General features: G+C 51.7%; 1 protein-coding gene across 1 annotated transcript in view; it reads right to left on the minus strand.

Annotated features, from left to right (window-relative positions):
* Positions 1 to 535: 535 nt before the first annotated feature.
* The window catches only part of LARGE1 (LARGE xylosyl- and glucuronyltransferase 1), a 448,405-nt gene continuing 423,810 nt past the window's right edge, over positions 536 to 25,130 (minus strand). Inside the window, exons 12-15 of the mRNA XM_037068553.1 lie at positions 22,559 to 22,837; positions 9,349 to 9,495; positions 4,516 to 4,711; positions 536 to 2,038 (exon numbers count right to left, since the gene is read on the minus strand). Coding sequence (XP_036924448.1) covers positions 1,841 to 2,038; positions 4,516 to 4,711; positions 9,349 to 9,495; positions 22,559 to 22,837 — 820 coding nt within the window. The 3' untranslated portion in view covers positions 536 to 1,840. The remainder of the gene's footprint in view (positions 2,039 to 4,515; positions 4,712 to 9,348; positions 9,496 to 22,558; positions 22,838 to 25,130) is intronic.

Genomic DNA, 25,130 nt, shown 5'->3' on the forward strand with positions numbered 1-25,130 from the left:
CCGGTGGAGAAAGGGGATGTAACGTGTACTTGAAAACTTTTGGAATCTTTACTTTCTGTAATATTCATTCTATAATATCCATGCCACTATATGCTGTATGTGTGATACATGTAAGATAAATATACACATATACAGTTGTTTCCTAAGTTTTTTTTTTTAAACAGATCTGAGTGAAATATCCATTTGAGCACATAACACACCAAGGGTCTCAAAACCAGGCTGCCGTGGTTTCATATGAAACCGGCACAGAGGGGTGGGGTTCGCTTACTGTCAATGCTCGTGGTTTTCCTTGCTACCCCGTTACATATCTGGTATAGAAAGTGTCTGTGATGAGACCAAAATGAAATGTGAAAATGCTTTGAGGGTTAGAGGATAAAGGGAAGTCTAACCTCAGGAAGGAGGAAAAGGTTTAGGCACCAACAATGAGAAAAATGAAACGGGAACAGGAAGTGTCGAGTTGCTGTTTATCACTTTTGCTGTCTGCACTGAAGTGTGCCTGGGCGGCTTCTCACAAGAGTGGGAGGGCGGCGGGGAAGAAACAGTCCATACGTCCGTTTATTGAATGCAGTGTCCGCCGGTCACATCGCAACTCAATACAAACCGCCCAGCAGAGTAGGGCATCGACTCTTATTCTCATCAATGTAAACACAACATTAATATTGAAGATTCAAGAAAATGGGTAAAAAGTCCAGTGTCTCCTCAATCTGCGTAACAGTGAAGGTGCTGGTCTACCCTCTGGACAGGCCCAAAGGGAGCCTGAGGTCGTGACCTCGTCCCAGCTGCGGTGAAGTGGGCACAGACACAGAGGGACCCGACATGTTCTTCCCGAAGGTCTCCAAACGGACGTGTGAATCTTCAGAACTCGGCTCACATGAAGTATGAAAGTTCTTATAAAGGCCTGAGAGGTTCGTACCTTTCACGTGCACTGAAACAGTCCCTTCGAAGCCCTTTCCCCAGGAATCAGTCATTGCCGATAGAAAATGTGACTGGTTGTAAAACAGTTCGTTTTTATCTTTCCGCCTTAGCCCCTGGACTCCGGGGAGTTGGGAATTCAAGGTCACGGGGGCCTCAGTGGAAATCCCGTAGAAGGCTGCCCATGTTTAACTACTGGCTGAAGACCTCTCTCCTTGCTGGGCCACTGCCGACAGAGGGGTACTGGTTGAGGCAGCTGATTTTCCTTCAGAGCCTTAAAAGATCTGATTTTTCTATTTTGGATTCCCATACCAAAAACAAACAAACAAAATTCCCCCAAAACAAAAAAAAATCAAAACAAAACAACAGTGACCTTGAGGGTAAAGAACCAACCAACCCCACCATCAGGTCCCACCAGGTGCAATGTCCCCAGTGGGCTTTTTCAAATGGTTGGTTCTGATCATTGGTTTGCCCTCCCCTTGGGTACCCAGCCAGATTGCAGGGCAAAAAGAAAGCTCCCTCTGAGTGAAGACACATCTTTGCCTTTACTTCCTGGAATGGCAGACTCCTAGCACCCCGACTTCCTTTTCCTAGACAGCAATGAGACATTCCAAAGACCTGCTTGGTTTTGTGGCTTTGTGGTAGGATAACCCTATGGCTCCCTTTCCCCCTCCACGTCCCATTCTCGAAGAGACCATGTGGACGAGCTCTTTTTCCACATTCTGGGAATGCTAGGTCGTAGGGCAGAGAGGGGCTGGACGGATCCTTGTCCCAGGTCTCTGTGGTATGGGCAGCCTTGTTGGGCCAAAGAGACAAATAAAAACAAACCAAAAAAGCGTCGCTTAACTTTGAGTTTGAAGGCTGGGCCCCAAACAGCAAGTGGCTCTCCCCCTGCAGAATGTCTGTCCCAAGCGGTAGCTTCTTGGTGCTAGCTGTTGTTCTCAGCCGTGAGATATTTGAGGGCGGCAAAGCCGTAGCGGCGGGACATGTCCTGCTGAAACTCTTCCTTCAGGGTTTTGAGACAGATGCGGTATTGCTTGTTGGACCGGAACTTGGTGATGTCGAAGCTGGGGGCATGAGGCATGTGGATCATGTAGGCATTGGGAAGCACGGTGAATTCATATTCCTGGAAGAAGACAAGAGCAGCTTGAGCACTTGCAGGAACCCTTGGTGATGTATTATGAATCCAAGTGCAAGACTGAATGGCTAAGTGAATGAATGAAGGGGGCAATGTCATCAACCAGGAGGGCAGTACCAAGGACATCACCACCACGTAGTTTCCATGATGTTGGACAAAGCACTTGGCTTCTCTGAGCCTTGGTTTTCTCACCTATAAAGTGAAAGTAACAATGCTGACCTTGAGAGATGACTAATAATGTGTGCACAGTGCCAGGCAGGGAGCGTGGCCCATAAAATGGGAATAGGCTGATAAATGTAATCACATACCCATGTAATTCTAGAACACAGGTGGCAAAACAAACACAAGGCCTGAGGGCGGAATCCGACCGTCCACCTCGTTTCTACCGGGTGGCAGCACTGAGCTCCTTGCCCCTAGTTAAAGAGTAGTTACATTTATACAGTCCAAAAATTACGGCCTTTGAAGGCAACCACGAGGCTGATGTGGCCCTCAGTGAAAATGAGTTTGACATTCCTGTTCTAGAATGATGCAAGCCATGAGAGACTCTCTTGCTCAATAAAATGAGGTCTATTTATGTGATTTCTCATAGGCTCAATGCGATCTGATAGATTCAACAGATTTGTACAAAAGAGGGGCCAGAAAGGGAACTGGAAAAAAAAAAGGTTCCACTGGACTGAAGCTCTGGTCTACACATCTGATCACAACTCGCACCATCACATGGCGTCCTCCACGTGACAGAATACACATAGAAACTCGGACCAACAATGAAATTTTGTCTCCAAAAAGCAAATCAGGTGACCAAAATCTAGCACATGTAACTCAAAGGAGAACCCGGCACACCTTGACTCAAAATCTGTGTTTGCTGGTTGTGGACATAATGTCTAATAAACCTGGTCATCTAGTTGCCTAGCCCAGAGCCGAATGAACTCAGAGAGGGAACATCAGAATGGAGAAATACTAATGGTGAGGAGAAGTGAGAAAAACCATGAGAAAAATGCAAGAACTCCCAGAGTTTAGCTGTCTGAGGCATTTCACGTGGGGACAAAGAGATCTACCAATCCACTAGCCCTTATGGTGTGGATAGACTACCTGTCAGGTATGTACGCATTATTTCCCGAAATCGCTGGAAAGTGTAAAGTTATGTTTGGTATGTGCTTTTAGCAAAGAAAGGAAAACAAGTGAGGAATTTTCAAGAGTTCTGTCAAAATTGCCTAAAACAAACAAAGCCCAGATCTCGGTGCTGGAAAATTAACTTTATTTGAACCAGTTCACCTTACCACCTGCTGGACGCATGAATATCACACTTCTTTTCTTTCAAGCAGAAGCTGAGGCAGACTAAACATTTCTGTCTGAACAGCGCTGGACCTCTTCCAAGGATCATTGAAAATAGGGATAATATGGAAACTATGGATAACATGAAAGGTCATGCTTTCTGTTGTTAAACATGGACACTATTCTACAACCTTCTGTCAACGTCTATGGTTCTCAGACCCAGGTGTTTGTGACAATCACCTGGGACTGCTCTCAAACACACTGGAACTGTTGGAAGGTTCTCCAGGTGATTTTTAGGGCAGCCAGCACAGAACATCCATCATTTCCCCCTGAATTTGGGGGGTTCTTGTTGAGAAATATTTCCCTGTGCTCCATGAGGAGGTGCGTTGGAGAACAGGGTAGAGAGGACAAAGGGTGGGCTGGAGGGGCCCAGGCATCCTCCCTCCCTTAACCAGATGAGTCTGCTTTGTGTAACAGCGGGCTGACCCACTGCAGCACGTGCGGCCCACTGCATGATTTTGTAAATAAAGCTTTACTGAACACAACCACACCCATTTGTTTAGATACTATGACTGAACTACAGGAGCGGCGTTGGGACCCTGAGCCCCACAAAGCCCCCACAATTGACTACCTAACCCTTCACAGGAAAAATCTGCGGACCCTGCTTTGGTTTAACCTATTAGAATTCTGCAGAAGATTGCTTTCCAAGTAGGTGCTCAGGAAGTGTTAGCTGAATGAATGAAAAGGTTTCGTGAGTAAATACAGCCTAGATATGTCACTCTTAGTTGTGAGCTGGAATAATTAGCTGAATCTTAGCTGCATGCTTTGTGGCATTTATATGGAACTCCCAGAATGCTTTGTGTCAATTACATGACTCACAGGCTGTGATGAATGGTCATCATTTGCTAGTCTGTCCCACTGGACTGAGTGAGGATGAGGGATTGAAATGGTTGTCATGACACACCCACCTTTGCCTGGGCCTTGGCCGGAACCCAACTCTCACCCAAGGCTAAAAGAGGAATGGCTTGGGAATCAACAGCCTTGAGGATTAGTACTGCCAATCTAGGTCCCTGAACACATCCTGATCTCTCTTAGGTCCCTGCTTTCTTATCCCCAGGGCTCCTTTCAGCGCTAAGATCAAGGACCCCCCCCCCCCCGCAACGCTCTGGTCCACAACATTCCACTCCTCTCACCTGCGCGTCCAGTTCCATGATATGAGCCACCTTGTTCCAGCCGAAGCCCACAAACCTCCGGTCATACTCCGGGCAGTCCCGTCTCACAACCACGTAAGGCTCGAAATCGGCTTCCCACTCAACCCGGTAAGGCGTGGTGGCGGTCCGCCACTTGGCGAAGTTTGTGGGTGCGTGGCCTTTAGTCCAGACATGGTACCTGGGGCACATGGAGAAAAGCCATCGAATGGAAGGAAGAGAGGTGCGCGTTCTGAATGCTGCTGACTTAGAGGAAGAAGAGATTCGTGCTGACATGGTCCCCGTTGTGAGTTGAACCATGTCGTCCCCAAACGATGCGTTCAATACCTAACCCTCGCTCATATGGAACGAACTGCAGGTTACCCTCCACTGATGTTACTCCTGCCACGGTCCCCGGGAGACAGAGTGCTAAGGGATCCTCAACAACACTCCCTTTCTAAAAAGTCCTCCCCTTGAGGTAGAGCCTGTGAATATGTCGCTCCCAGGACTATGGTACGTTACATGCAAAAGGCATTTTTGTAGAGGCAGTTAAGGTGATTAATCAGTTAACTTGGAATTAATTGGAAGGGAGGTGACTGGGGTAAGTCTGACCTAATCATGTGAACCTTTAGATGTGGGTCTGGAAGAACACAAAGAGCCAGGCGTGAGCTGCCTTTGGGGCTCATGTGGCCAAGAACCAGCAGGGAAGTGGTGGTGACCTCAGTCCTACAATCTCAAGAAAAGGAGCTCTGTCAACAGCCAGGGAGCCTGGGGGAGGGGCCCATGCAGCCTGGCCCACACCTGGCCTTCAGCCAGGTGGGCCCCTGAGCACAGCAATCAGCCGTTCTGTGTCTGGGCCTCTGACCCCTAGAGACTGTGCCATGACACATATCTCTTGTGTTAAGCCTCAAAATTTGTGGTAATTTGTTATATGGCAATAGAAAATTAATACAACCACATAGCAACAATGTTAACAAGTTATTCATTAAGCACTTACTATATAGTGGTTATATTGTCAATACCATGTTATCCATATCTTTAAATTCTTCTAACTTCCCCCATGTCGAGTTACAAATATTAAGTGGTGGAGCTGTGATTCAAATATAGGCAGCCTGGCTCAAGGGTCAGGACCCTTAGCCGCTGTGATGCGTTACCTCTCTTATACGTCACGGTCACTCACACTCTCTGACCTATGTAGAGAGCAAGTAGTGAACGGCTGCACACTGACTTGAACACATGAATGAGCAGTCTTAGGACTCTGAGAGTCACCTAAGACAGGAGCCGACTGGTGGGGCAGGAACCTGCCTCTGGAGGTTACAGAGAGATGGCAGGGGGCTGGGAGTCTAATGAAGCAGCAGTCAGGGCCCGAGAAGTAGGAGTTAGGGGAAAAAGACATTCCAGAAAGAAATGCTTAAAATGATGGCAAGACAAAAGGATGGGCACCCAACCACTTGGCTGCAGGGAGAAAGGACCGCGTAGTCCCGGTCCCACCTCCACCCCGGGTGGGGGGGGCTCTCCAAAGCAGCGGAGGGCGCCCTGAGTGCCGGGGCGGCCGGTGGGGCCTTCCGGCGGGATGCAGCTGCCTCCTCACTTTGCCCCTTCCCACGGGGCTGCGCCTCCCCCGAGGGGCTGTCCTGTGTGCTCAGTGGATGCTGGCCCAAAGGAGAACTTCCAGGAAGCTGGGTTGGCGGGTGAGATGGCCAGGGCGGGCGAAGGCAGGGGCTTGAGCCTCCACCAAAACCAAATTTACTCCCAGAGAAGATTATAAAAGGTCTGTAATGCCCCTTTTGTGGATTGTGAGAAGGAGGCACACTGTGAGACATTGGGACCAATCCATGCATCTAGCCAGGAAGGAGGTGATTGTCTGTGAACTGGCCGAACCGGCCGTCTTGACATGTAACTCCTTTGGCGGAACTGGCCCAGCACCACCAACAGCTGCGAATGTGTATTATGTTGAAAGCCCACCCAGGAGACCCGCTGGACCGGGGTCTGAATACCACTGCTGAGGAGCTGTGCACCTCGTGCTACGAGGCATTTAAAACCAGGCCTTATTTTCCTCTTTGTCAACTGGGGGAGATAATATCTATGTTGCTCAACTGCTGAGAAGCTGAAATGAGAAAACTTTTGTGAAAAGCTTGACACTGGCTGGCATACAGGATGTATTCAAATAAATGCTAGTTCCCTAGCAGGCAGTTCAGCCCAGTGGTTCAAGACACTGGTTCTGGAGTCAGCCGGTCCGGATCTGACTTCCGACTCTCAACAGAGACAGAGCAGTTCCTGAACCCCTCCGGACCTTGGTTTCCTTCTCTTGGTAAAACAGAGAGACTCCGAATACCTACTTTGTGGATTCGTGACCACGAGTGTGAATCAGCTCACATAAAGTACTCAGAGCAGCGTGTGCTATATGGTAATTCCTCAAAAAATGGAGATAGTAGTCTCCTTACTATTGCTCCTGGTTTGCTCCTAGGTACGATGCCAACTCATGGTGGTCTTACTCTTGGCGATGTCAATGTATCGATAACCACCTTATTCGCCCTCCATCTCCAGAATCTTAAGTCCTGGACTATGAGGAGGCAAAAATGAGGAATAGAGGGAGGGGAAGGGCAGAGACAGCAGCTGGGTCAGTCTGTCTGCCTGGGTGGGGAGGAGGCAGCTTCCATTAGGTCAGCCAGACAGTGTGCCGAACTGCTGGTCATCACAGAGCACCAGAAAATCAGTTAACTTGCCGCTAAAACAGGCCACAGCCTGAAAATGAAGCCAGTCCCAGGCCGGCAGGCACTGGATGCCAGGGCTCTGTCTGAGACAGTCATCACCAGGCAGCCTCCAAAAAAGGTGATGAGAGAAGTTTCCTGGGTGCACCTTATGGGATGCTACTGGGAAGAGATTGGGGGTACTCTGCTTTGAGCAGTGGTTCTCAAGCTTCGGTGTATCAGAATCGCCTGGATGACTGTTGTCTAACAGCCGGACTGCTGGGTCCCCCCCAACCAAGCTCCTGATCCAGCAGGTCTGGGGTCAGGTTTGCGACTCTGCCTTTCTAACCGGTTCCTGGGATGCGGATGCCACTGGTCCAGGGACCACTCTGAGAACCTTGGCCCTTTATTTGGCCCTAGGGGACGAGCAGGGGTGTGGATGCTCTCTCAACTGCACGTGCCATGGGGAATGGGATTCAGCTGCTGGGAGGCTTAAGCGTTCACCATTAGGCGGGAAGGTGAGAAGCAATTTCTCGGAGGGTAGGTCTGTAACCTAGAACCTGGCATGGTGGCTTGCAAGCTGGTGGCCAGAGCAGGAATTATGGACACAGCAGGCCAAACCCGGTTGTCATGGCCATGGCCTTGGCCTTGGAATGAGTTCTCACATCACCTGAGGATGGAGATGAAAGGCAGGATATCTTGGAAATTTGCCAGGGGAGATTTGCATCTGTGGGAGACTTGGACTCAGGTTTGGTCTCAGAGTCTCAGTTTTGCCTGCAGCTTCAAACACCAACTGGTGAGAACATTCTAGACTTGACCAGCAGTCCAATGGTATTTTGGTTAAGAGCATATGCTATAGGCTTTGCAGTTCCTCAGTCCTGGGCCAAACCCAGGTTCTGCCACGCATGGACTATGTGACTTTGGACAAATCATTTAGTTTCTCAAGAGCCTCAGTTTCTTTACTTGTAAAATGGGGATAATAGCATCTGCCTGATAGGTTTGTTGTGAGGGTTCAATGAGCTGGCCACAGTGCGTGGCAAGAGCTCAATAAACGGTAGTTGTTGTCATTTCTTTCTGCAAAGAATAAAGTTTGGTTTGTGGGGATATTAACTCTTCTGGGCCACTTTCCAGAAGCCTGCATAGGGGAAGAAGGCTGGAGTTGGAGCCCTGGCTCCACCAGGAACCCCTCCATGTCTCAGTGGAGTTGTCTGTGTAAAAGGTGGAGAAGGTACAATTCTCTGAATTGTGGAATGAACACCTGATTTCATAAGTGATTTTCACAAAATGGAGTTTGTTTGAGAAAACCTTCTAGTCTAGTAACTGAATAGTGGCATGAAAATCTAAGTTCATAGTCCAATGTTTTCAATAAAATCGTATATTCTAGAATTTTTTTCTTAGCTCAAAGAAGGCACTGGCCCTTCGTACATTCTTCAAAATGGAGGATTCCCTTTCAAATGGGAGCAGGTGGAAGTCACGCTGTCTCTTCAGACTGCTCTGCAGAGAGACGCAGCAGGACCCCTTTGTCCCAGGGCCACACCTCATGCTATAGCCTGTCCCTGGGAGGTGGAACCCATCTGCACCTGGGCACTTTGGTCATGTTTCTAAGACTTAGGCGCCTGGGACATCACGAAAGCAAAGTGTCTGTTAGAAACTGTCACTTGGACAACAGGGAAGTCCGCTGCTCCAGTCTTGGAGTCACCTGGATGACTTCCATTGTTGAAGCTACTGCTGTCCATCCTGGACCCGGGAACCTTGGAAAACAGACCACTTACAAGGAAAGGAAAAGGGGGGCAGCAACCACGGCACTGATGGGACGAAACGCACTTACCAGGTGAATGGATAACAGGCAAACAAAAGAGTGAATTCAGAGCTGGGGCAGGAGTGTAAACTGGCCCCAGGTACAAACAGAATAAGCTACCCTTCTACCAGGATCCATAACGTCCATCACTCACGCACAGAACAAAGCAGGCATCATGTGGGAAGAGAAAGAATATTCCAAGGACACAGTTTGGGGCCAGTGGTACATTTTTTTGACCTTAGAAGGGTCTAAGGCTACCAACAAACTTCTGGGCCAACAGCTTTGGTGTCTGGGTTTCCTTGAAGTGAGGCCTTCGGGCATCCTCAGGGGACAGCCATGAGGGTTACTCACCTGAATGTGAAGAGAGTCCCCATGTCTAGCATTGACAGTAACTCTGCCTTGGACTTGGGGAAAGAGAGCCGGTAGCGCAGCGTCTCAAATGCAGGGACAATCATCGCTTTCTTGGTGTTGGCGAGGTCGAGCTGGATGACCGACTTCCTGCGAAGAAAAGGCAGGTAGAGATAGGGTCCCTGTGATGCTGGGCACTGGCCTTCCCTGCGTGAGGGCAGGGCAGGTGGGGGTGGGCCTGGGGAGGAGGAGGAGATAGAGCCCAAGACAGCCTCTCAGTTTAAAGATGGAGCAACTGAGACCCAGGGAGGCTGGGCAGCTTGCCCAAACCACTCTGGAGTCCAGGCCAGATGGCAGGGGCTGGGGGACCCTCTCTCATCTCACAGTGCATGGCCCTGTCAGAGCCAAGTACACCAAGCAGGTCTCCAAGGCTTCCCAGGGGTGCAGCCCACTGGGCTGGCCACACAGGAACAGCTGCACAGATGGCTGATGAGAGAATGATCAACCCAGGCACATTTGGGTACCATCTCTGAGACTCCTCAACCCCTTGAATCCTCCAGACCCTGAGCCTTTAAACTAGCCAGACATGCCCAGAGCAGCCAGTCACCCAGGACTGTAGAGCACAGTGTTTCACGTGCTGCTGCAAACTCTCCATCTTCTCATCCCTCGTGACTACACCTGGTCTGCTCTGCTCTTTTGAGACCACTTCCCTTCCCGATCTGTCTGCCAGTTCCTGCTCGATGGCCATCGCTTGGAAAGGGACAACGGTCTAGAGAGAGGGCCACAGAGCCTGAGGTGTGTAACACTCACGGACAGAACCTGAATCCTGGCTTTGTCACTTCATGAGGCTTGCGATGCTGTGGAAGTCATTTAGCTTCTCACTACCTCAGGCCCCTTCTCCCTAACAAGGGGCAGTACCGTCTCCCTGCTGGAGCCGCCGGGGAGCCCGAATCAGGTAATACACAGGTTCGGCTCGCCTGGCGCAAGACAGACTCATGGTCACTACGACCACAGTGCTGTTGTCATTCCTTGGCTCGCTCTCTCTTGATCTCTTTCAGCCATGACCTTAGTACTTCTCTCTAACCTTGGTTCTCAAGGCCAGCACGGGCTATTCCTTGGCTCGCTCTCTCTTGATCTCTTTCAGCCATGACCTTAGTACTTCTCTCTAACCTTGGTTCTCAAGGCCAGCACGGGCTATCTGCTTATAATGTCTGATACAGAGAGAGCAGACTATCTTCAGGGATGAGGAGGCACTGGAAGGCATTCTTCAAAATACTGGAAGCAGCAGCCCTCTGGAGCAATACTTGTCTTATTAAAGTCATTTGACTAAACAGAACTCCGAGCCTGTGCATAAGCAGGGGCTAGGGCAGATCTGCAAAGACCAGTCATGCTATCAGGACGTAACCGTGTTCACCTGGGCCAGGGTGAGACAAGAACAAAGCAGTGGTTCACGAGGGGAATCTGGACCAGGTGAGACTAGACCAGGTCTCAGAAACCTCTGGTTAAGGGGTCTCACCGGTTCCCAGTGGAGGGGGGCAGTGGACTGAGAGATGGGCTAGAAGTTGGTGTTGGAATTCTCTGAATATCATTTGTGGTTCACTCTGTATGGTTTTGTTTAAACTATATCCCGAATGATATGTGGCCCTCATAGTCACTATTTCAGGGAGAGTCATAAAAGGATGACAGCAAGACAGAGCGTGGGTCAGCCACACTCAGCCAGGTGGGGGCCGGAGGTTTGAGCGAGCCTGTCCCGGCCAGCATTCCTCTCCCCTTTGTCTCTCAGAAAACAACTTCACCGTCTTCAAACACACAAGAGCTCCTCACCCAGGGCCAGGTGTCCTTTTTCACGTTACTCTTTCATTCGACCTAGGCAGACAGAAGCCCCTCGCCCTTCCTCCTGGGAAGGCAGGCCCCTTACCTACTGATTCTGGATGCTGGGGATGGGGCGCACGGCTAAGGAATATCCTTGGACCAAGATGGCAAAGCCCCGAGCTGTGGGAGGAAAGGTGTCCCGGCCCTGATGGGTGACTCAGATTCACTCGTCACTCACTGAGCCCTACTACGTGCCAGGCACTGTGCTAGGCACTTGGTGACACAGAGTGAACCAAAGAGCCAAGGTCTTTTCCCATCTGGTACTTTCTCGTCTCAGGATGCTAAAGCTCATGACTGCATATGTGGGTAATCACTTTAAGACATGGATGCTCTAAAAATAGGGTGGGAGGCTAGGAGGGCTGAACTAGAAAGGGAGTGAGCAAGAACACACACATGTACACGACAGGTGTAGGCATCGTTAAACGTGGAGCTCTATCTACATACACCTCCAAGTCCTACTCCACTCACAGCTCGTAGACTGGCCACTTCTCGGAGTGCCTGCTCAGGGGTAGCTCCCCCTCTGCGGCCCCTGTACACAGGGGCAGCTCCCAAGGCCATGCGGCCCGGCGTGACACCCTGGCCAGGGCTGAGCGTTCAGGGACAGACTGTTAGATCGATGGGTCTCCTGGCGGTTAAAATGACCAAACCCTAGCACTGGCCCTGTGCTCACACACGTATGCATATATACATGCACACATGTGCAAACACGCACACATATGCGAGCACAGCCACACATGCACACCTGCATCCCTCCCTCCATCCCTTTTAAAACACATCCTCTGCCCTTGAGGCAGGTCTCTGTCACCAGGGGAACAGCTGGATGCCTGGCACGGGGAGGTTATTGGAGAGTGTCTTGGAGAAGGAAGACACAAGGCTACACGCATGGCTGTCGCGGCTCCACCTCATCAGCAGTGAAGGCGACGTCTCTGGGGCCGGGCTGCCCAGGTTCCACCCCGGCTAACTGTTAACCTCTTTGTTCTAGATTCTGTTATCTGTAAAGGTGGGGTGGTGATGGCAGCATTACTCTCGGAGAGAGTTTGTGAGGATCAAATGATGTAAAGAAAAATGAGAAAGCAAAGCTGAGTTTGCACAGGAAGATGGTTTGGGCATGCCTCCAGGTTGGGTCTGTCTACAGATGGTAGTCTGGGGTGAAGGTGGGGCGAGCTGAGACGGTTGCTGGGCCAGGCCAGTGATGGGGAGGACTGGGGTGGGTTCTGGGGGGCAGGGTGGCCACCAGGCTTCAGTGTTGGGGAGACAAAAGGGAGTAGGGGGGCAGGGGAACAAGATGGCCAGGGAGCCAAGCCCAGCACCGTGACGCATTGTGACGCCAGCTGCACGGCTGCCACAGGGCTCATGGTATCAGAGTGGTCAGATAACATGTCTCAAGAGGAGCCAACTAAAATGATTTTCAGTGCATTTAAGGGCTGGATGTCTCTCAGGGGATGTCAGTTGAAAGGGAGGCTAAATAGTGAGAAAAAGAGCACAACCTCTTAAATCAGAAGGTGTCGGTCCGATCTTAACTCCACCACTGCACTAAGTAAGTGTGTCATCACACAGAGTTTCCTGAACTCTCATTTATCTCCCGATCTTCACAGACTTGGTTGCTAAGAGAACTAAGGTAATATGTCTATTAATGAATGACTATGTATGATGCTAGACATAGATCTTGGGTATCGAGCTGAATGAACAGGTGTAGCCTCTGTCTTCCAGACCTCAGAGTGTAGGGAGCCGGGAGGGAGGAAGAGCAGGAAGGAAGACGGAGTGCACAGCGCCCCGGTGAGTCACGTGGAGGACTCCCCATCTCGGAGGTGGGTTCTGAATAAGCGGGAGTTAGACAGTTGTGGGGGGGGGCATTCTGGCTATTTGCAAACCTCTGGAAATAAGAAGGCATGTGGAGTTTGGGGAAACTGAACTTCTCAGAGCATGCCTGCACACGGTAGGTGGTCAATAAATGGCAATACAAGTGCTTGCAGGTGTTCACTATTCTCTGTGCTAAGCACTGTACACGCATTACTCCTTCCATCACTGCAACCTGCAGGACAGGTCCTAGTGTCCCCAGTTTACTGATGAAGACATTAAAACTCTGAGAGGATAAGTTACTTGTCTTGTAACACAGCTAGTTATTTATCATCATCACTGTCATCGTTGTATCATTAAAGCTGCACCAGCTTAGAAATAACCCGGAATGATCAGAAGTCACAGGAGCAATTTGGGCCAAGTCTGTGAAGGCAGTGACTGTCACTGGAGCAAAGAGCGTTTTGGAGTTCACGGTTAAGGTAGTGTGGGGGTGGTCGGGAATGGGCTGGAGGGAGAGGCGGGAGCCTGCAGCCCTCTTCATGCTTACACTTCTTAAATGGCAATCTCCTCTGTACGGCAGCTCTCACCTTGCAGCAGCTGAGTGGGGCAAAGGCCAGAACACAGGCAGTTTGGGGATGTGGAGAGATGCGCACTGAGCCTCCTATACTAGCGGTTTCCTTTCTGTAACACCCAGGAGCTTCTCAAACTACGACAGTCTGCTACTGACTCCCTGGATCTGGCCAAGGTCAGCAATGTCTCCCTCGCTGACAAATCAAACATGCTGCCTCATTCTCATCTTTCTGCACTGGATGCTGAAGACCACTTCCTGCGCCCTTAGCTCGAGAACGCCATCCTGGGATTCTGTTGAGTACCCTCCCACCCGCTCTGGTTTCGATCAGGGTACCTGCTTTGGGCATCGGCCCTCTGGATGGATGCTGCTCACTGTTCAGGTACCTCTTGTTGCCTCCACTCCTTGGACGGGGTGGGGTCCCCGAGCTCTACCCACACGAGCTGCCCCCGCCCTGCCACAGAACTGGCCGAGCCTATTTCTCTGCACAGTGCCATGCACAGTGAGGCTGATGTTGACAAATGACAAACTGCGGGATCCAGGGGCCGAAGGCAGCGGGGCTGCTGTCAGAATGCCAGGAGAGAATGAGGCTGCTTGCCTCTCAGAGCCTTGGATGGGCACAGCCCAGGCCACAGCATCGAATGTTAGCCCCTGCTGTTCAGTCAAACCTAAATCATGAGGAATCCAAGTTCTTCTCGCATCGGCCCCAGGGACTTAATATGAAAGTTATATTACGAAGGGATAGGAGGAGGGAGAGAGATTTGTGCCGGAGTGTCCATCTGTTTCAGAGACTCTAGAACAGCATCACTTTCTCCTACGGCTTTGTGTGCAGCTGGTAGGGGCTTACCTCCCTGCACCTCCACTGCCCCCCTCTGCTGGCCTGCATGTGTCCTCCTTGATGATGGGCCTGTGTCTTCTTTGGGACTGGTTTGTCCTGAGCTATTTCTGCCACTGAGGATGGCGGGTGGTGGTGACAGTGGTGATAACGTCCAGGTTGCCCGTTTAGGTTCTCATCAGCTCTGCCAGGCTTGACGTCAGTCAGGGACGAGCCTTGTGCATGGCTGTTTCTGACCCTGGCCCAGTGCCAGGCACACAGCATGCCCTCAACGAATACACAGGGACCAAAGGAATCTGCAGTTGTCATACGTGGGGACAGAGGATGGTAGGGTGAAGAGGGACCTTGGGAAACAGAGGAACTGGGATGAAACACACAGGCCCTTCACGCACATTTATTGTCTGCAGCCTCACCTCCCCACTTGCATCCTGGGCATAAAAGCACTTACCACTGACTAGGTAGTCATACCCCATCAGTAAACGAGTGGATGAAAAAACTATGGTACATTTACACAATGGAATACTACGCAGCAGAAAAAAGGAACCCCTACCCTTTGCAATAGCATGGATGGAACTGGAGAGCATTATACTAAGTGAAATAAGGCAGACAGCGAGAGACAAATACCATATGATCTCACCTGTAAGTGGAATCTAGTTAGCAAAACAAACAAGCAAACAAAATATAACCAGAGATATTAAAATTAAGAACTGACAGTGGCCAGAGGAAAGGTGGGAGGGGCCAGTGGGGGGACAGGGGAAGGGTCGTCAAGAACATGTATAAGGACACGTAGACGAAGCCAAATCAGGGTGGGGGTGGGTATAGTTGGGGTGGGAGGGCGTGGTGAGGGGAAAATGGAGACAACTGTACTTGAACAACAATAAAAAAAGGAGGTAACATGGGTCTGACGCCTATCACCATGCCCGGTATGTGGAAGGCACGCGTGAGTGTGTGCCTCTTCCTCCCCCGGTCCTTCTCAGCCTGCCTGTGCACCTGTGTGCTGCTGGGAGGCTCACAGGACACATGGGTGCATCTGGGTGGTCCCCGTTTGAAGAGAAGGCTGAGGCATGGCGCTGAGCTTCACCCATACTTTCTTCAGATTTCAGTTTATTCCTGGAGCTAGTGTGTGGGCACGGTGTGAGCTGAACCAGTGACGGAGCTGACAGATGGGGGCTAATGGGGCCACCGCTATAATCAATCAGTGATATAATCAATCAAGGAAGGGTACGGGTGCATGTATGTGTACACATACGTGTGTGTGCATGTGAGAGAGACTTAGGGAGGCTATGAGAAGCCCCTTTGTCTCCAGCGGTCCCCCACATCCCCTTCAAACTGCCCAGCTTCAACAGGACTAGATGTAAGAAGGAGAAATCATCTGAGTAACGCCTCTCAGGTCTCAGCCACCTACCCCAGGGCAGAGAGGAAGGAAGCAGCAGGGCAGAGCTGTGCTTGTTACGGGCTCTGTTTTTGTGGAGCCGCAGCCCATTCCTCCTTGACTCACTGCCTGAACTGGAGGCCAGGTGATAGGGTTTGCTCAGATTCTATTACAGTTGCCAAGGAAATGAGCTCCTGGCAGACAGGCTTCCAGGAGGTGTGTGGGGACAATAGCCAGGATTTGCAAATGAGGGAGATAAGGCTGCCCACAGAGAGTGTAAACGGAAAATCTACACACAATGGACGAGGTCAGAGCTGAGGGGGGGCGGGGAGTCGAGTCATCTGGGGAGCCCAGAAAGGCTCCTAAACCGAGGGCATTAACATATCCAAAGGGAGAGGCTGTCCCTCAGGGAGGGGTAGGGAAGGCAGAGAAGCTAACAATGAGCTTGGGGGGAAATTAAAAGAAAGAAAATAAAAGAGCTATAGTTCACAGGCTCCCAGCTCTGTGCCAGGAACTCTGTATTCATCACCTTAAGTAATTCGCACCACCACCCTGTGCAATTGCCCTGTTGCCCCGATGTTTACTGTCAGCAGCAGCAGGGAAGCATCCTCTGTGCCCGCACGGGCACTGTGTCACCTGCTGGCCGTGGGTCACTGGCAGCCACAGCTCCGGAGTTAAGAAAGTGGCTCTGGGCAGACTGCCCAGACTCGGGTCCTACCTGGACACTCCCCAGCTTGTGCTCTTGAGCAAGCGCCATCCTTGTGGCACAGTTCTCTTCTCTGTGAGCTGGGGATAGTGTTAGTACAGGGCTGTGGGGTTTTGTGAGGATGAAACAGATGATCTCGTGGAGAGGTTAAGACAGTTCCCTGATGCACAGAATGAACTCGATAGGTACCATCTGTGATGATGATCATGGCCATGGCCATGGCGACGGAGATGGGCCCATCAGGCAATTGGATCAGTAAACAGGTTAAACGCCTTTGGATAAGCCCAGGATAAGCCGGTTGCCCACTCAGTAATGCTGTGCCTGTGGGCGTGTGACTTAAGCTAAACCTCCTCCTTTGTACAATGAATTGTGAGGTTAAATGACCAAATACAGGCAAAAGTGCTTGTAACAGTGCCTGGCACATAATAAGTGCTCACTAAACATTGAGTGTTATATATAGTAGGATTAAACTGATGAATTAACCTAAGGGAATGCCATCTGGTAACATCTCTGCCCATCTCTCGGTGGGCAGCCAGCTGGCCTTGCTTGGTGCCACCTCTACTGGCCTTGTTCAAATTCCTGTGCTCATTCAACAAGTATTTATAGAGCGCCATTATACCACACAAATGGGATGGAGGAGGGCGGCTGGACGCCATCCCGGAGAGAACACAGTAACACTGACATCTGTCACTCTGCCCTGTCCCCCAGACAGTCAAGGCACCGTCTGCAAAGCAGAGGAGACATTTCAACCTTAGGGCATTGAGCAAAGATGAGGATTCACCATGGCTGGTGAAAGAGGTGAGAAACCTGCCTTGTCTGCCCTGCTCTGCCATTCTGGAACATTCTTCAAACACATGATATTTCATGCCTTTGTTCCTGCTAGTCCTTCAAGCCCAGACTCAGCTAACACCTCTCTCCGAGGCCTCCCCTGCCCATGGCACTAGGTCACCTGCTTGTGGGTCTGAGCTCCTGGACCTTCGACCTCTGTCTGTACTGATGACAGGAACAGCAACACCAGCACCCCCAGCGGGAGCACCCCTGGAATGCAACCCCCGAGAACGCGGGGACCCCCAAAGTCTGGAACAGAGGCAGCCGGCCAAGGTAGACGTGCGCTGATTATTCATGGAACAAAGAACGCCCCAGGCCTTGTGGTAGGTGCTTTCCAAACGCTGTTACAGTCCATCCTCCCAGGATCTTTAGAGGGAAGAAATAACATGATTGCCGTTTTGCAGATGAGGACAGCCAGACAGGTTAGGTACCCTGGCCAGGGTCAAGCTGGTGCCAGGTAAAGAATACACAGCACTAAGCGCAGGGCTGAATGACCCAGGGACCACCCTGTCACAATGTGGCACACTGCCTGGCACACAGCAGGTGCTCACTAAACATTTTCTTGAATGAATAGGAGCATATAGTTTCTCATGTTGTAAGAAAGGAAATAAAGAGGGTTTGTAAGAAAGAAAATGGAGAGAAGTGACCCAGGCTGCACTCACGGTGGAGAGGTCTGCGATGGTAGGGGTTGGCGGTGGGGGCCTGGCAAAAAAGTTCAATACCGAGTGCTGTGAGTGGGCCAAGGGGCAGGGCATTCACTGTGGCTGCGTACCTGCACTGCCCCCGCAAGAGACTTGCCCTCTTAATGGCCAAGTCAAGGGGCAGGAGAGAGATGTTCATGAAACTGTAGCTACATCCGTGCATATATGTGACTTCTTTATTTTCCAACTGATCTGTTTTTGTTAAAAATGTTAGCTGGTTGCTAAGCAACCACTTAGGGAGCTATGATGCTCAACTTTTTTGGTACCCAAATAGGCCCCAAAAAGGTTACTAAGGTTTGGGGGTCCAATGAGAGGGCTGCCAGTCAGCCTGCTCCAGTATCCTTGGGTTTCAGAGTGACCTGCCCCCCCTGCCATGAGGGAGCAGGCTGTCCCAGAGGGGAAGGCCACCTTCCTCCTCTGTCCCCAGATTAACCCCTCTGGGGCCTCCGCTGGGTCACCTGGAATCACACTGACCTCGTAAGGAGGTGTGAAGGACAGAGGTGACAGACCCAAAGCACCTGGCAGAGTTGGTGGCACATGGTAAGGGCTTGATAAATTGTAACTATCGTCTCCCCACGCCCCACAAATGTTGGAGAAAAAAACCATTTCACAAAAGCGTCTCTGTCTTGCTATGGAATTGTGCTAGACAGAGATAGTTACGCATCGACTGTTTTAAGCAGGGGGAATGATGCTATCATCGCTTTTAACATTAATATTCTAACAGTGTTTGGGCAGAGCATTTTGTTGGTTATCCACGCTGGACAAGTCAGTCTCTAGGGGAACGAACTGGTCTTACTGGTGTCCACGACCACCTTGGCAAACGGCACCCTTAACCTCACCCCAAACCACTGGTACAACACTGAGCACAAGGCATATCCGTGTTTTGATCCACCATGGATCAAACATAACTATGTTATGACCCATCATGTTATGATGGATTATAAACAAATCTATCGAACTCAATGGAAAAAATGTTCCTTAAGCCAATGGCAAATCAATACGTTTATCTTTGCCTGAAAAGAACAGTGCGTGCTTGTTTGGGGCTTCTGGTAGAATCATATTCTTTCTCAATTCTCAAAATCCTGCTGCCTAGGGATTACGCAGGCCGGAGGTCACACGTCAGCAGTCGGGAGTGGGGGCGGGAGGCCCCATGCAGCCTGAGGACACGTTGGTCTGGCTCGACAACATTTTCTTTTTTCAATAAGTGGTCAATATTAGAGGTTGAAATATGCCAATCCAGACTTCCACCTTCTCTAGAAAACACGCAGACCTTAGCCCTGCCCTCCTTCCCTGCTCCCCCCTTGGGCAGGAATTCCACAATTTGAGTGGAGAGACACCAACTGCCTGAGGTTTGGGCTGTGGTTTTCCTAGTGGATGCTACTCGGCATTCTTGGCTCCTATAGGCCAAGATCCCGGCCCTCCACGGGCACCTGTGACTCCTGATATAAGTCCCTTTCTTCATTTCACAACGAGGAAAGGGGCTGAAGAAGCAGAATCCCTGCAAGCCACACAGTTTGCCAAGGCAGAGAGTGTGAGCTGGAACAGGATTCCGGGATTCCGGGGTCCCAGCCAGTGCCCTGCCCACCACTACACTCCAAGTCAGTGCCTCAGACTCAGGAAGGACGTGGGCACAGCGGATGGAGAGGGGCCGGCAGGAGAAACAGGCCGAAGCAGGCCAGGGCTTCTGGGCAGTACAGGCATTTCAAAGGAAGTTTCCAGAAGCCACATTTGAAAGCTTCCCGTTCAATGTCTGCACACCTGTGCACACAGGTATTGCTTTCAGTGGCAGGATCTCTCCCTGGTCCACCTACCTGTGTCTGCTATGACTTCTAACCCTCCCACCAGGTTCCCGCCACTTCTCCCGTGGACTGATGCAGGAGCGCCCTAACTCACTTCCTCCCTCTGGTCCTGCCGACTGTGCTCCTTCCACGGTGTGACCGGACACTCTCCCCTCCCTGCGCACCCAACTGCGCCGTGCTCAGTGATGCTCACAAAGTCCAGACTCCTTAGCACAGTTTATGAGGAGGCCTGCAAGACCACCTGGCTCGTATCTCTGTGTCATCAGTGTGATGTCTCCCCCAGCCTGGAACCCTGCCCCTACCGGCTAACTGGAGCTCAGCCCCCTAACTCCCTCAGGACATCTTCTCCGAAGCTCCTTTCAACCTCGGACTAGGTTCATGCCACCTGGACACCCCATCACAGGCCCTAAAGAACCTGTGCCTTCCACTGTGGCTTTGGCTTTTTGTAAGCTCCTGATGCACAGTTCCGATACGCATGGTCCATAGACAAGGGAGCACACAGTAGGTGTCTGACACATCTTTACCTACTAAATGAACGGGAAGATGGGCAGTTACTATGGATGGAGGAGAAGGAAAACCAGGAAGGCGACACTATCGTTTCACTCTAGACGGGCAAGTCATCCTCGTCTCTGGCCTCGGTTCCCACGTGCACAATGAATAAGGACGAGGTGAGGTCGTTTTTCCTCAGTTCAGGGTCCCTGGACTTCTGCAGGGCTTGGGAAGAAAGGCGGGGAGTCTTGGGAGCAATGTGCAGTATTTTTGAGCTCTGAACCACACACACTCCGATAAGGGACCACGGTGGCTAAAACGTCAGGTGACTCCAAGTTAAGTGACGATGAATTAGTGGGCAGACTGGGTACCTCACGCTGACTGAGCACCTTTGATCAATACAACGCAGGAAGACAACATAAAACCACAGTGCTCACGTGTAATGTTTTTGCAAACATGACGCCATGAGGTAAAGTATTAAGCTGGGGAGAGCAGGGAACACAGACTTCTAAGATAGGGCCAGTCTTCCCGTGGAAGAGCCCCAGAAGGGTGGAGGATGGGCCGGGGTCCTGAAGCCTCCCTCTTCTTAGTCAAGGTGGCCCTCGTCCCCACCATCTGTTCCTTTGGGAGCCCCGCCTGACACCCAGTGCAGGTCCTCTGAAAACGGCCAGACTTCAGAATCCATGGGAATCAGCAGCTGAAAGCCCTGTCTGGCCACACGGGGGCATCCTCACTCCACACACTGGGTTCTGGGCTCTGCTGCAGCTGGAGCAGGACCCCCTGCCGGCCCACAGTTGGGGTTCACAGGGCTCTGTACCACAGCAGAGGCTCTTTGGGTAGATGCCTCCCTTTATCCGTGAGGGAGGGTTGTGCTGCCCCAAGGTCGCTCACACTGCTGTTTTAACGGAGAGGCTGGAAGGGGCTCCTCCTGCTCACAGGGGAGGGACTGATGCCCTGAACGCCCAACACAACCCTGGAAGCAACCCGGCTCGGGAGTAGACAGAGAGCAGGGCAGGAGAGCGCCCACATCACACCCACACGCCAGTTTCAGGACAGGAGTGTCTGTGCATTTGGAAGCTCTTTTAAGAGGGATAGAGACAATGAGACAGAAAGACGGAAAGATACACAGAAAGAGACAGACGCTCACATACAAACACACACACACTCACATACACACACGGAGGAAGGGAGGGTAAAGAGAAAGGTCAGATCCTGCTCCATTTGGGACGGTCACAGAGCCCAGAGCAGCCAGACAAGCATCGACACAGGGCAGAGTCTGACTGACTTTGGTTCAAATCCCAGAGCCAGCCGTGCGCCTTCGGTGGATTACCATACTATTCCGAGCATCACTGTTCCAGAGGTAAAGGCGGGGGTGGGGGTCGCCATGCCTGCCTTTTGAGCTTGACGTTCTGATCTAGTGGGGTAATTAATATGTGCAAACCACCGCTCACGGTACCCGGATGCAGGCAAGCACTCTCTTGGCCAGAGGTCATTCACGCTGACAAATGACAGCAATGAAGGACTTGGAATGTCTGACCGCTTACACCTTGTGACTTTAGCTGTCTCACGTGGAGAACTTCAGGGCTGTATGAACGCTACAGTCCTGTTCAGTTCCGACTGTTGTTCTTTGAAAAATGGCATTCCCCACACGGCCATCTACAGCTGTCACGGGCGGAGTGCTCCCCTACCCCTGGATGCCTGGCCCTCCATTGGGGGAAGACTCGGAGGGCCAGTGGAGAGGCAGAGAGACGGCGGTGATGGTGAGTGAGCCCAGGGCCTGGAGGCAGCCTGGCCACGCTGGGCCCCAGCCCCTGCGTGATGACCTGGCCTGTAACCCGGGGTTAGCAGCCCAGGCTCACTCCCGCAGCCTCCCACTGGCACAGTGAAGACAGTAACAGTACCCATGGCAGGCCCTGCAGGGCGAGGGGCGAAGGCCTACTCGTCAACCACTTGGAACAGTGCCTGGCACTCTGCGAGGACTTTGTCACTTTGATTTGTTTCACAGCACAGGCAGTGATCTTTCTAGAACGGTTAGATGTTCGACCCCAAACTGGATGAGGAAGGACAATTTCATAGAAGCTACAGAGAGGACGTGAGACTGGGAGACAACAGAGATGCTTCCTAGACCACGCTCCGCCACCAACATCTCATGGGGCCAGTCTGTGCACCAGGAAGAGGAAGCCTTGGGGCGACCCCAGGGGCGGGCTGGCCCTGGTGGACGTGGCCTGCGGCCCGCGGGCCCTCACCTGAGGTACTCATAGAGCCCGTACATGGGCAGGAAGTCGATGTCGGACAGGAACATGTAGGGCGTGCCCACGTGCTTCATGGCCACGTTGCGCAGCAGGTTCACGGGGTAGAACTGGCCCTCCTTGTACACGATGTGGTAGGCCACGTTGCGGCGGCCCATGAGCACCTCGGAGCCCTGTGCGTAGCGGAGGAACTGCTGCGCCTCGGCGTCGGACAGGTAGAGCGCCAGGCTGATGGGCCCCTCCCAGTGCTTGCAGATGGCCTCAAGCATCTGGAGCCTGCGAGAGACAGGGCAGGTGAGCCACAGCTGGTCCCGTCTTCGAGCCCTCCCCCTGGCCGCCTGGGGGCAGCCCCCCCCCACCAGCCTGAGTACAAATCACCGTGTGACTGGGCAGATCACCAAACCTCGGCTCCTTCGTCCGCCAAATGGCCATACTCTTTGTCTGCTTCTGACTGAATGACACTGAGAGTCACACCCCAGGACAGGCCTTTCCTTTGCAAAGGGGCGGGGAAGGTCCTCTTGAATGATCTCGAGATCCCTTTCCAGCTGAAAACTCCTCTCCCTTTCCTCCCTCTCAGCAAAGATTAATATAGCTCTACTGAGCTTCTGAAGCAGGGACCAGCCACAGAAGACTGAGCCGAACTGAGGCCATGAGTTACAAGGAGCCTTACAGCAAGCAGTAAACACACGAGTAATAATAACCACAGTTGACTCATTACTATGCACCAGACGGCCTCCAGAATTCTGCCAGCAACCCTGTGCACCTCCTCCTCGTTCTCCTGATGCAAGCATTGAGACTCCAGAGGTCTAGTTGGCACTGATTCTTGGGCTGGGACCAGACGTACAAATAGGTACCTGGATAGGGCCTTGCGGGGGGAGCAGTGAGAAGGAAATAATACTGGCCTTTTACCATTTGGTAAAAGAAACGGAAAAACATGTGAATGTTGGGGACAAAAGTGGCTGGGGTGATGCTGTCTGTCTTTATTCTTTGGAGCCCCACTGTCCCACGACCACAGCCATTGTGCAAGGCCACCTGAGAGGCACCAGCCAAGGAGGGCTGGGGAACAACGGGGCCCAGAGAAAAAACAAAAGGCACTTCCGACAAGGAGCGGGCTCTGTGAGAACGGAGAGAAATCCATGAAGACAGTTCTTTCCCCAAAGGCATTAGAAGCACCCGCTCCATAAAACCTATGGTTAAGAAAAAGCAAAAGCCTATTTCAGTTTTTTTTCCGACCCAGCAAGAGGCAGACAATCAGCAGTCTCCCAGTCAGAATGCCTACTTCAGTCGGACAATTCGGGGAAAGAGATTCCTCGCACTGCTGTGCTCCCACACAAAAGGAACGGAGCACAGCCGCCCGGCACCCATGGCTTTCTGGATGGGCTTTCGCGGTTTCCTCTCAGTAGTTCTGCCCGATTTGCTTCCTTCTTCTCTTTGAAGGAGGAAGACATTCACGGGATAAAATGACCTCCACTCCTCACACTTTATGACGCTTGCTAATCAAACTGACCAGAGCTGGCTGTTCTGGGGCATCACATTCCCCACAAAGCTGGACCTCTGAAATTCGCATCCAGCCCCTGCTGTGGGCCCTGGGCCGTGCCAGGCTCTGCGCATCTGCGGTTTGGAGTGATCCCACCTGCCCCTCAGGTTCATCTTCTGTGAAAGGAGTGGGGAGCTCTGCACTGGGTAGGGTGTCTGTACGGAGCCTTTGACATTTGGGGGGTCAAAGGCAAGGGCCATTTCTAGTATGTGGAGGTAAGAGCTGCTGGAGGGAGTGGGATGTGGGGGCCAGGTCCTGCTGCGGATTCTCCCACTGACTTGGTTTTTGACTTTGTGTCCGAGTTTCGCAAGCGAGGAACAAGTCCCTCCCAGGAACAGCCCTTCTTCTGAGCTCTGCAAAAGGTTTGGAGTCGGAACAGAGACTCAAAGTACTTCAGGGTCTCAGGAGAAGGTGCTGCTGGTGTGGCAAGTGTCACACCCATGTGGCTTCACAGAGCATGGGGCCAGATGCTCCGTGGAACCTCGGCGAGCCACAGGCAATGATGACAGAGCCCACTTCTACTCTGCCACCAGCCCCGGTCTCTCCAAGCGTTCCTCCCTCACAGCCAAGCTTTCTGCCAGGACCTCACCAACAGTGCCCCACGGAGGTTGTCATAACACAGGATGGCAATACGGTCAATCCCTGCCATTCATCAGTTGGGTACAGTGGGCCGGCCACAAGGGGGCCGTGCCACAGGTTACATTCACCGCTACTATGAAGGTGAGATTTTCAGCACTGTTTTACCCGACTTGTTTCAAGTCACACAGCTACAAAGTGCAGAAGCTGATTCACACTCAGGTCTGTCCGATATCAACACCCGGGATCCAGGTCATTATTCAGTACAGACTGGTGTCAGGCTAGGAAAAATGCCCCCAAATGCCTTCTCCTCGCTGCCTGATTCATCGAATAAGACTGTGGTCTTGTTTAGGTGTCAATGCGTCCCTGTTCCTTCTTTCTGCCCAGTCACCCTTGGGGCGGGCCTCTTCCCACACCCATTCCCAAGGTCTACCCTCGTGTGTTCTTGTTGATGCA

This window comes from Sturnira hondurensis, unplaced genomic scaffold (assembly GCF_014824575.4).
Source record: "Sturnira hondurensis isolate 20B ecotype Veracruz unplaced genomic scaffold, ASM1482457v3 Scaffold0017436, whole genome shotgun sequence".
NCBI lineage: Eukaryota > Metazoa > Chordata > Mammalia > Chiroptera > Phyllostomidae > Sturnira > Sturnira hondurensis.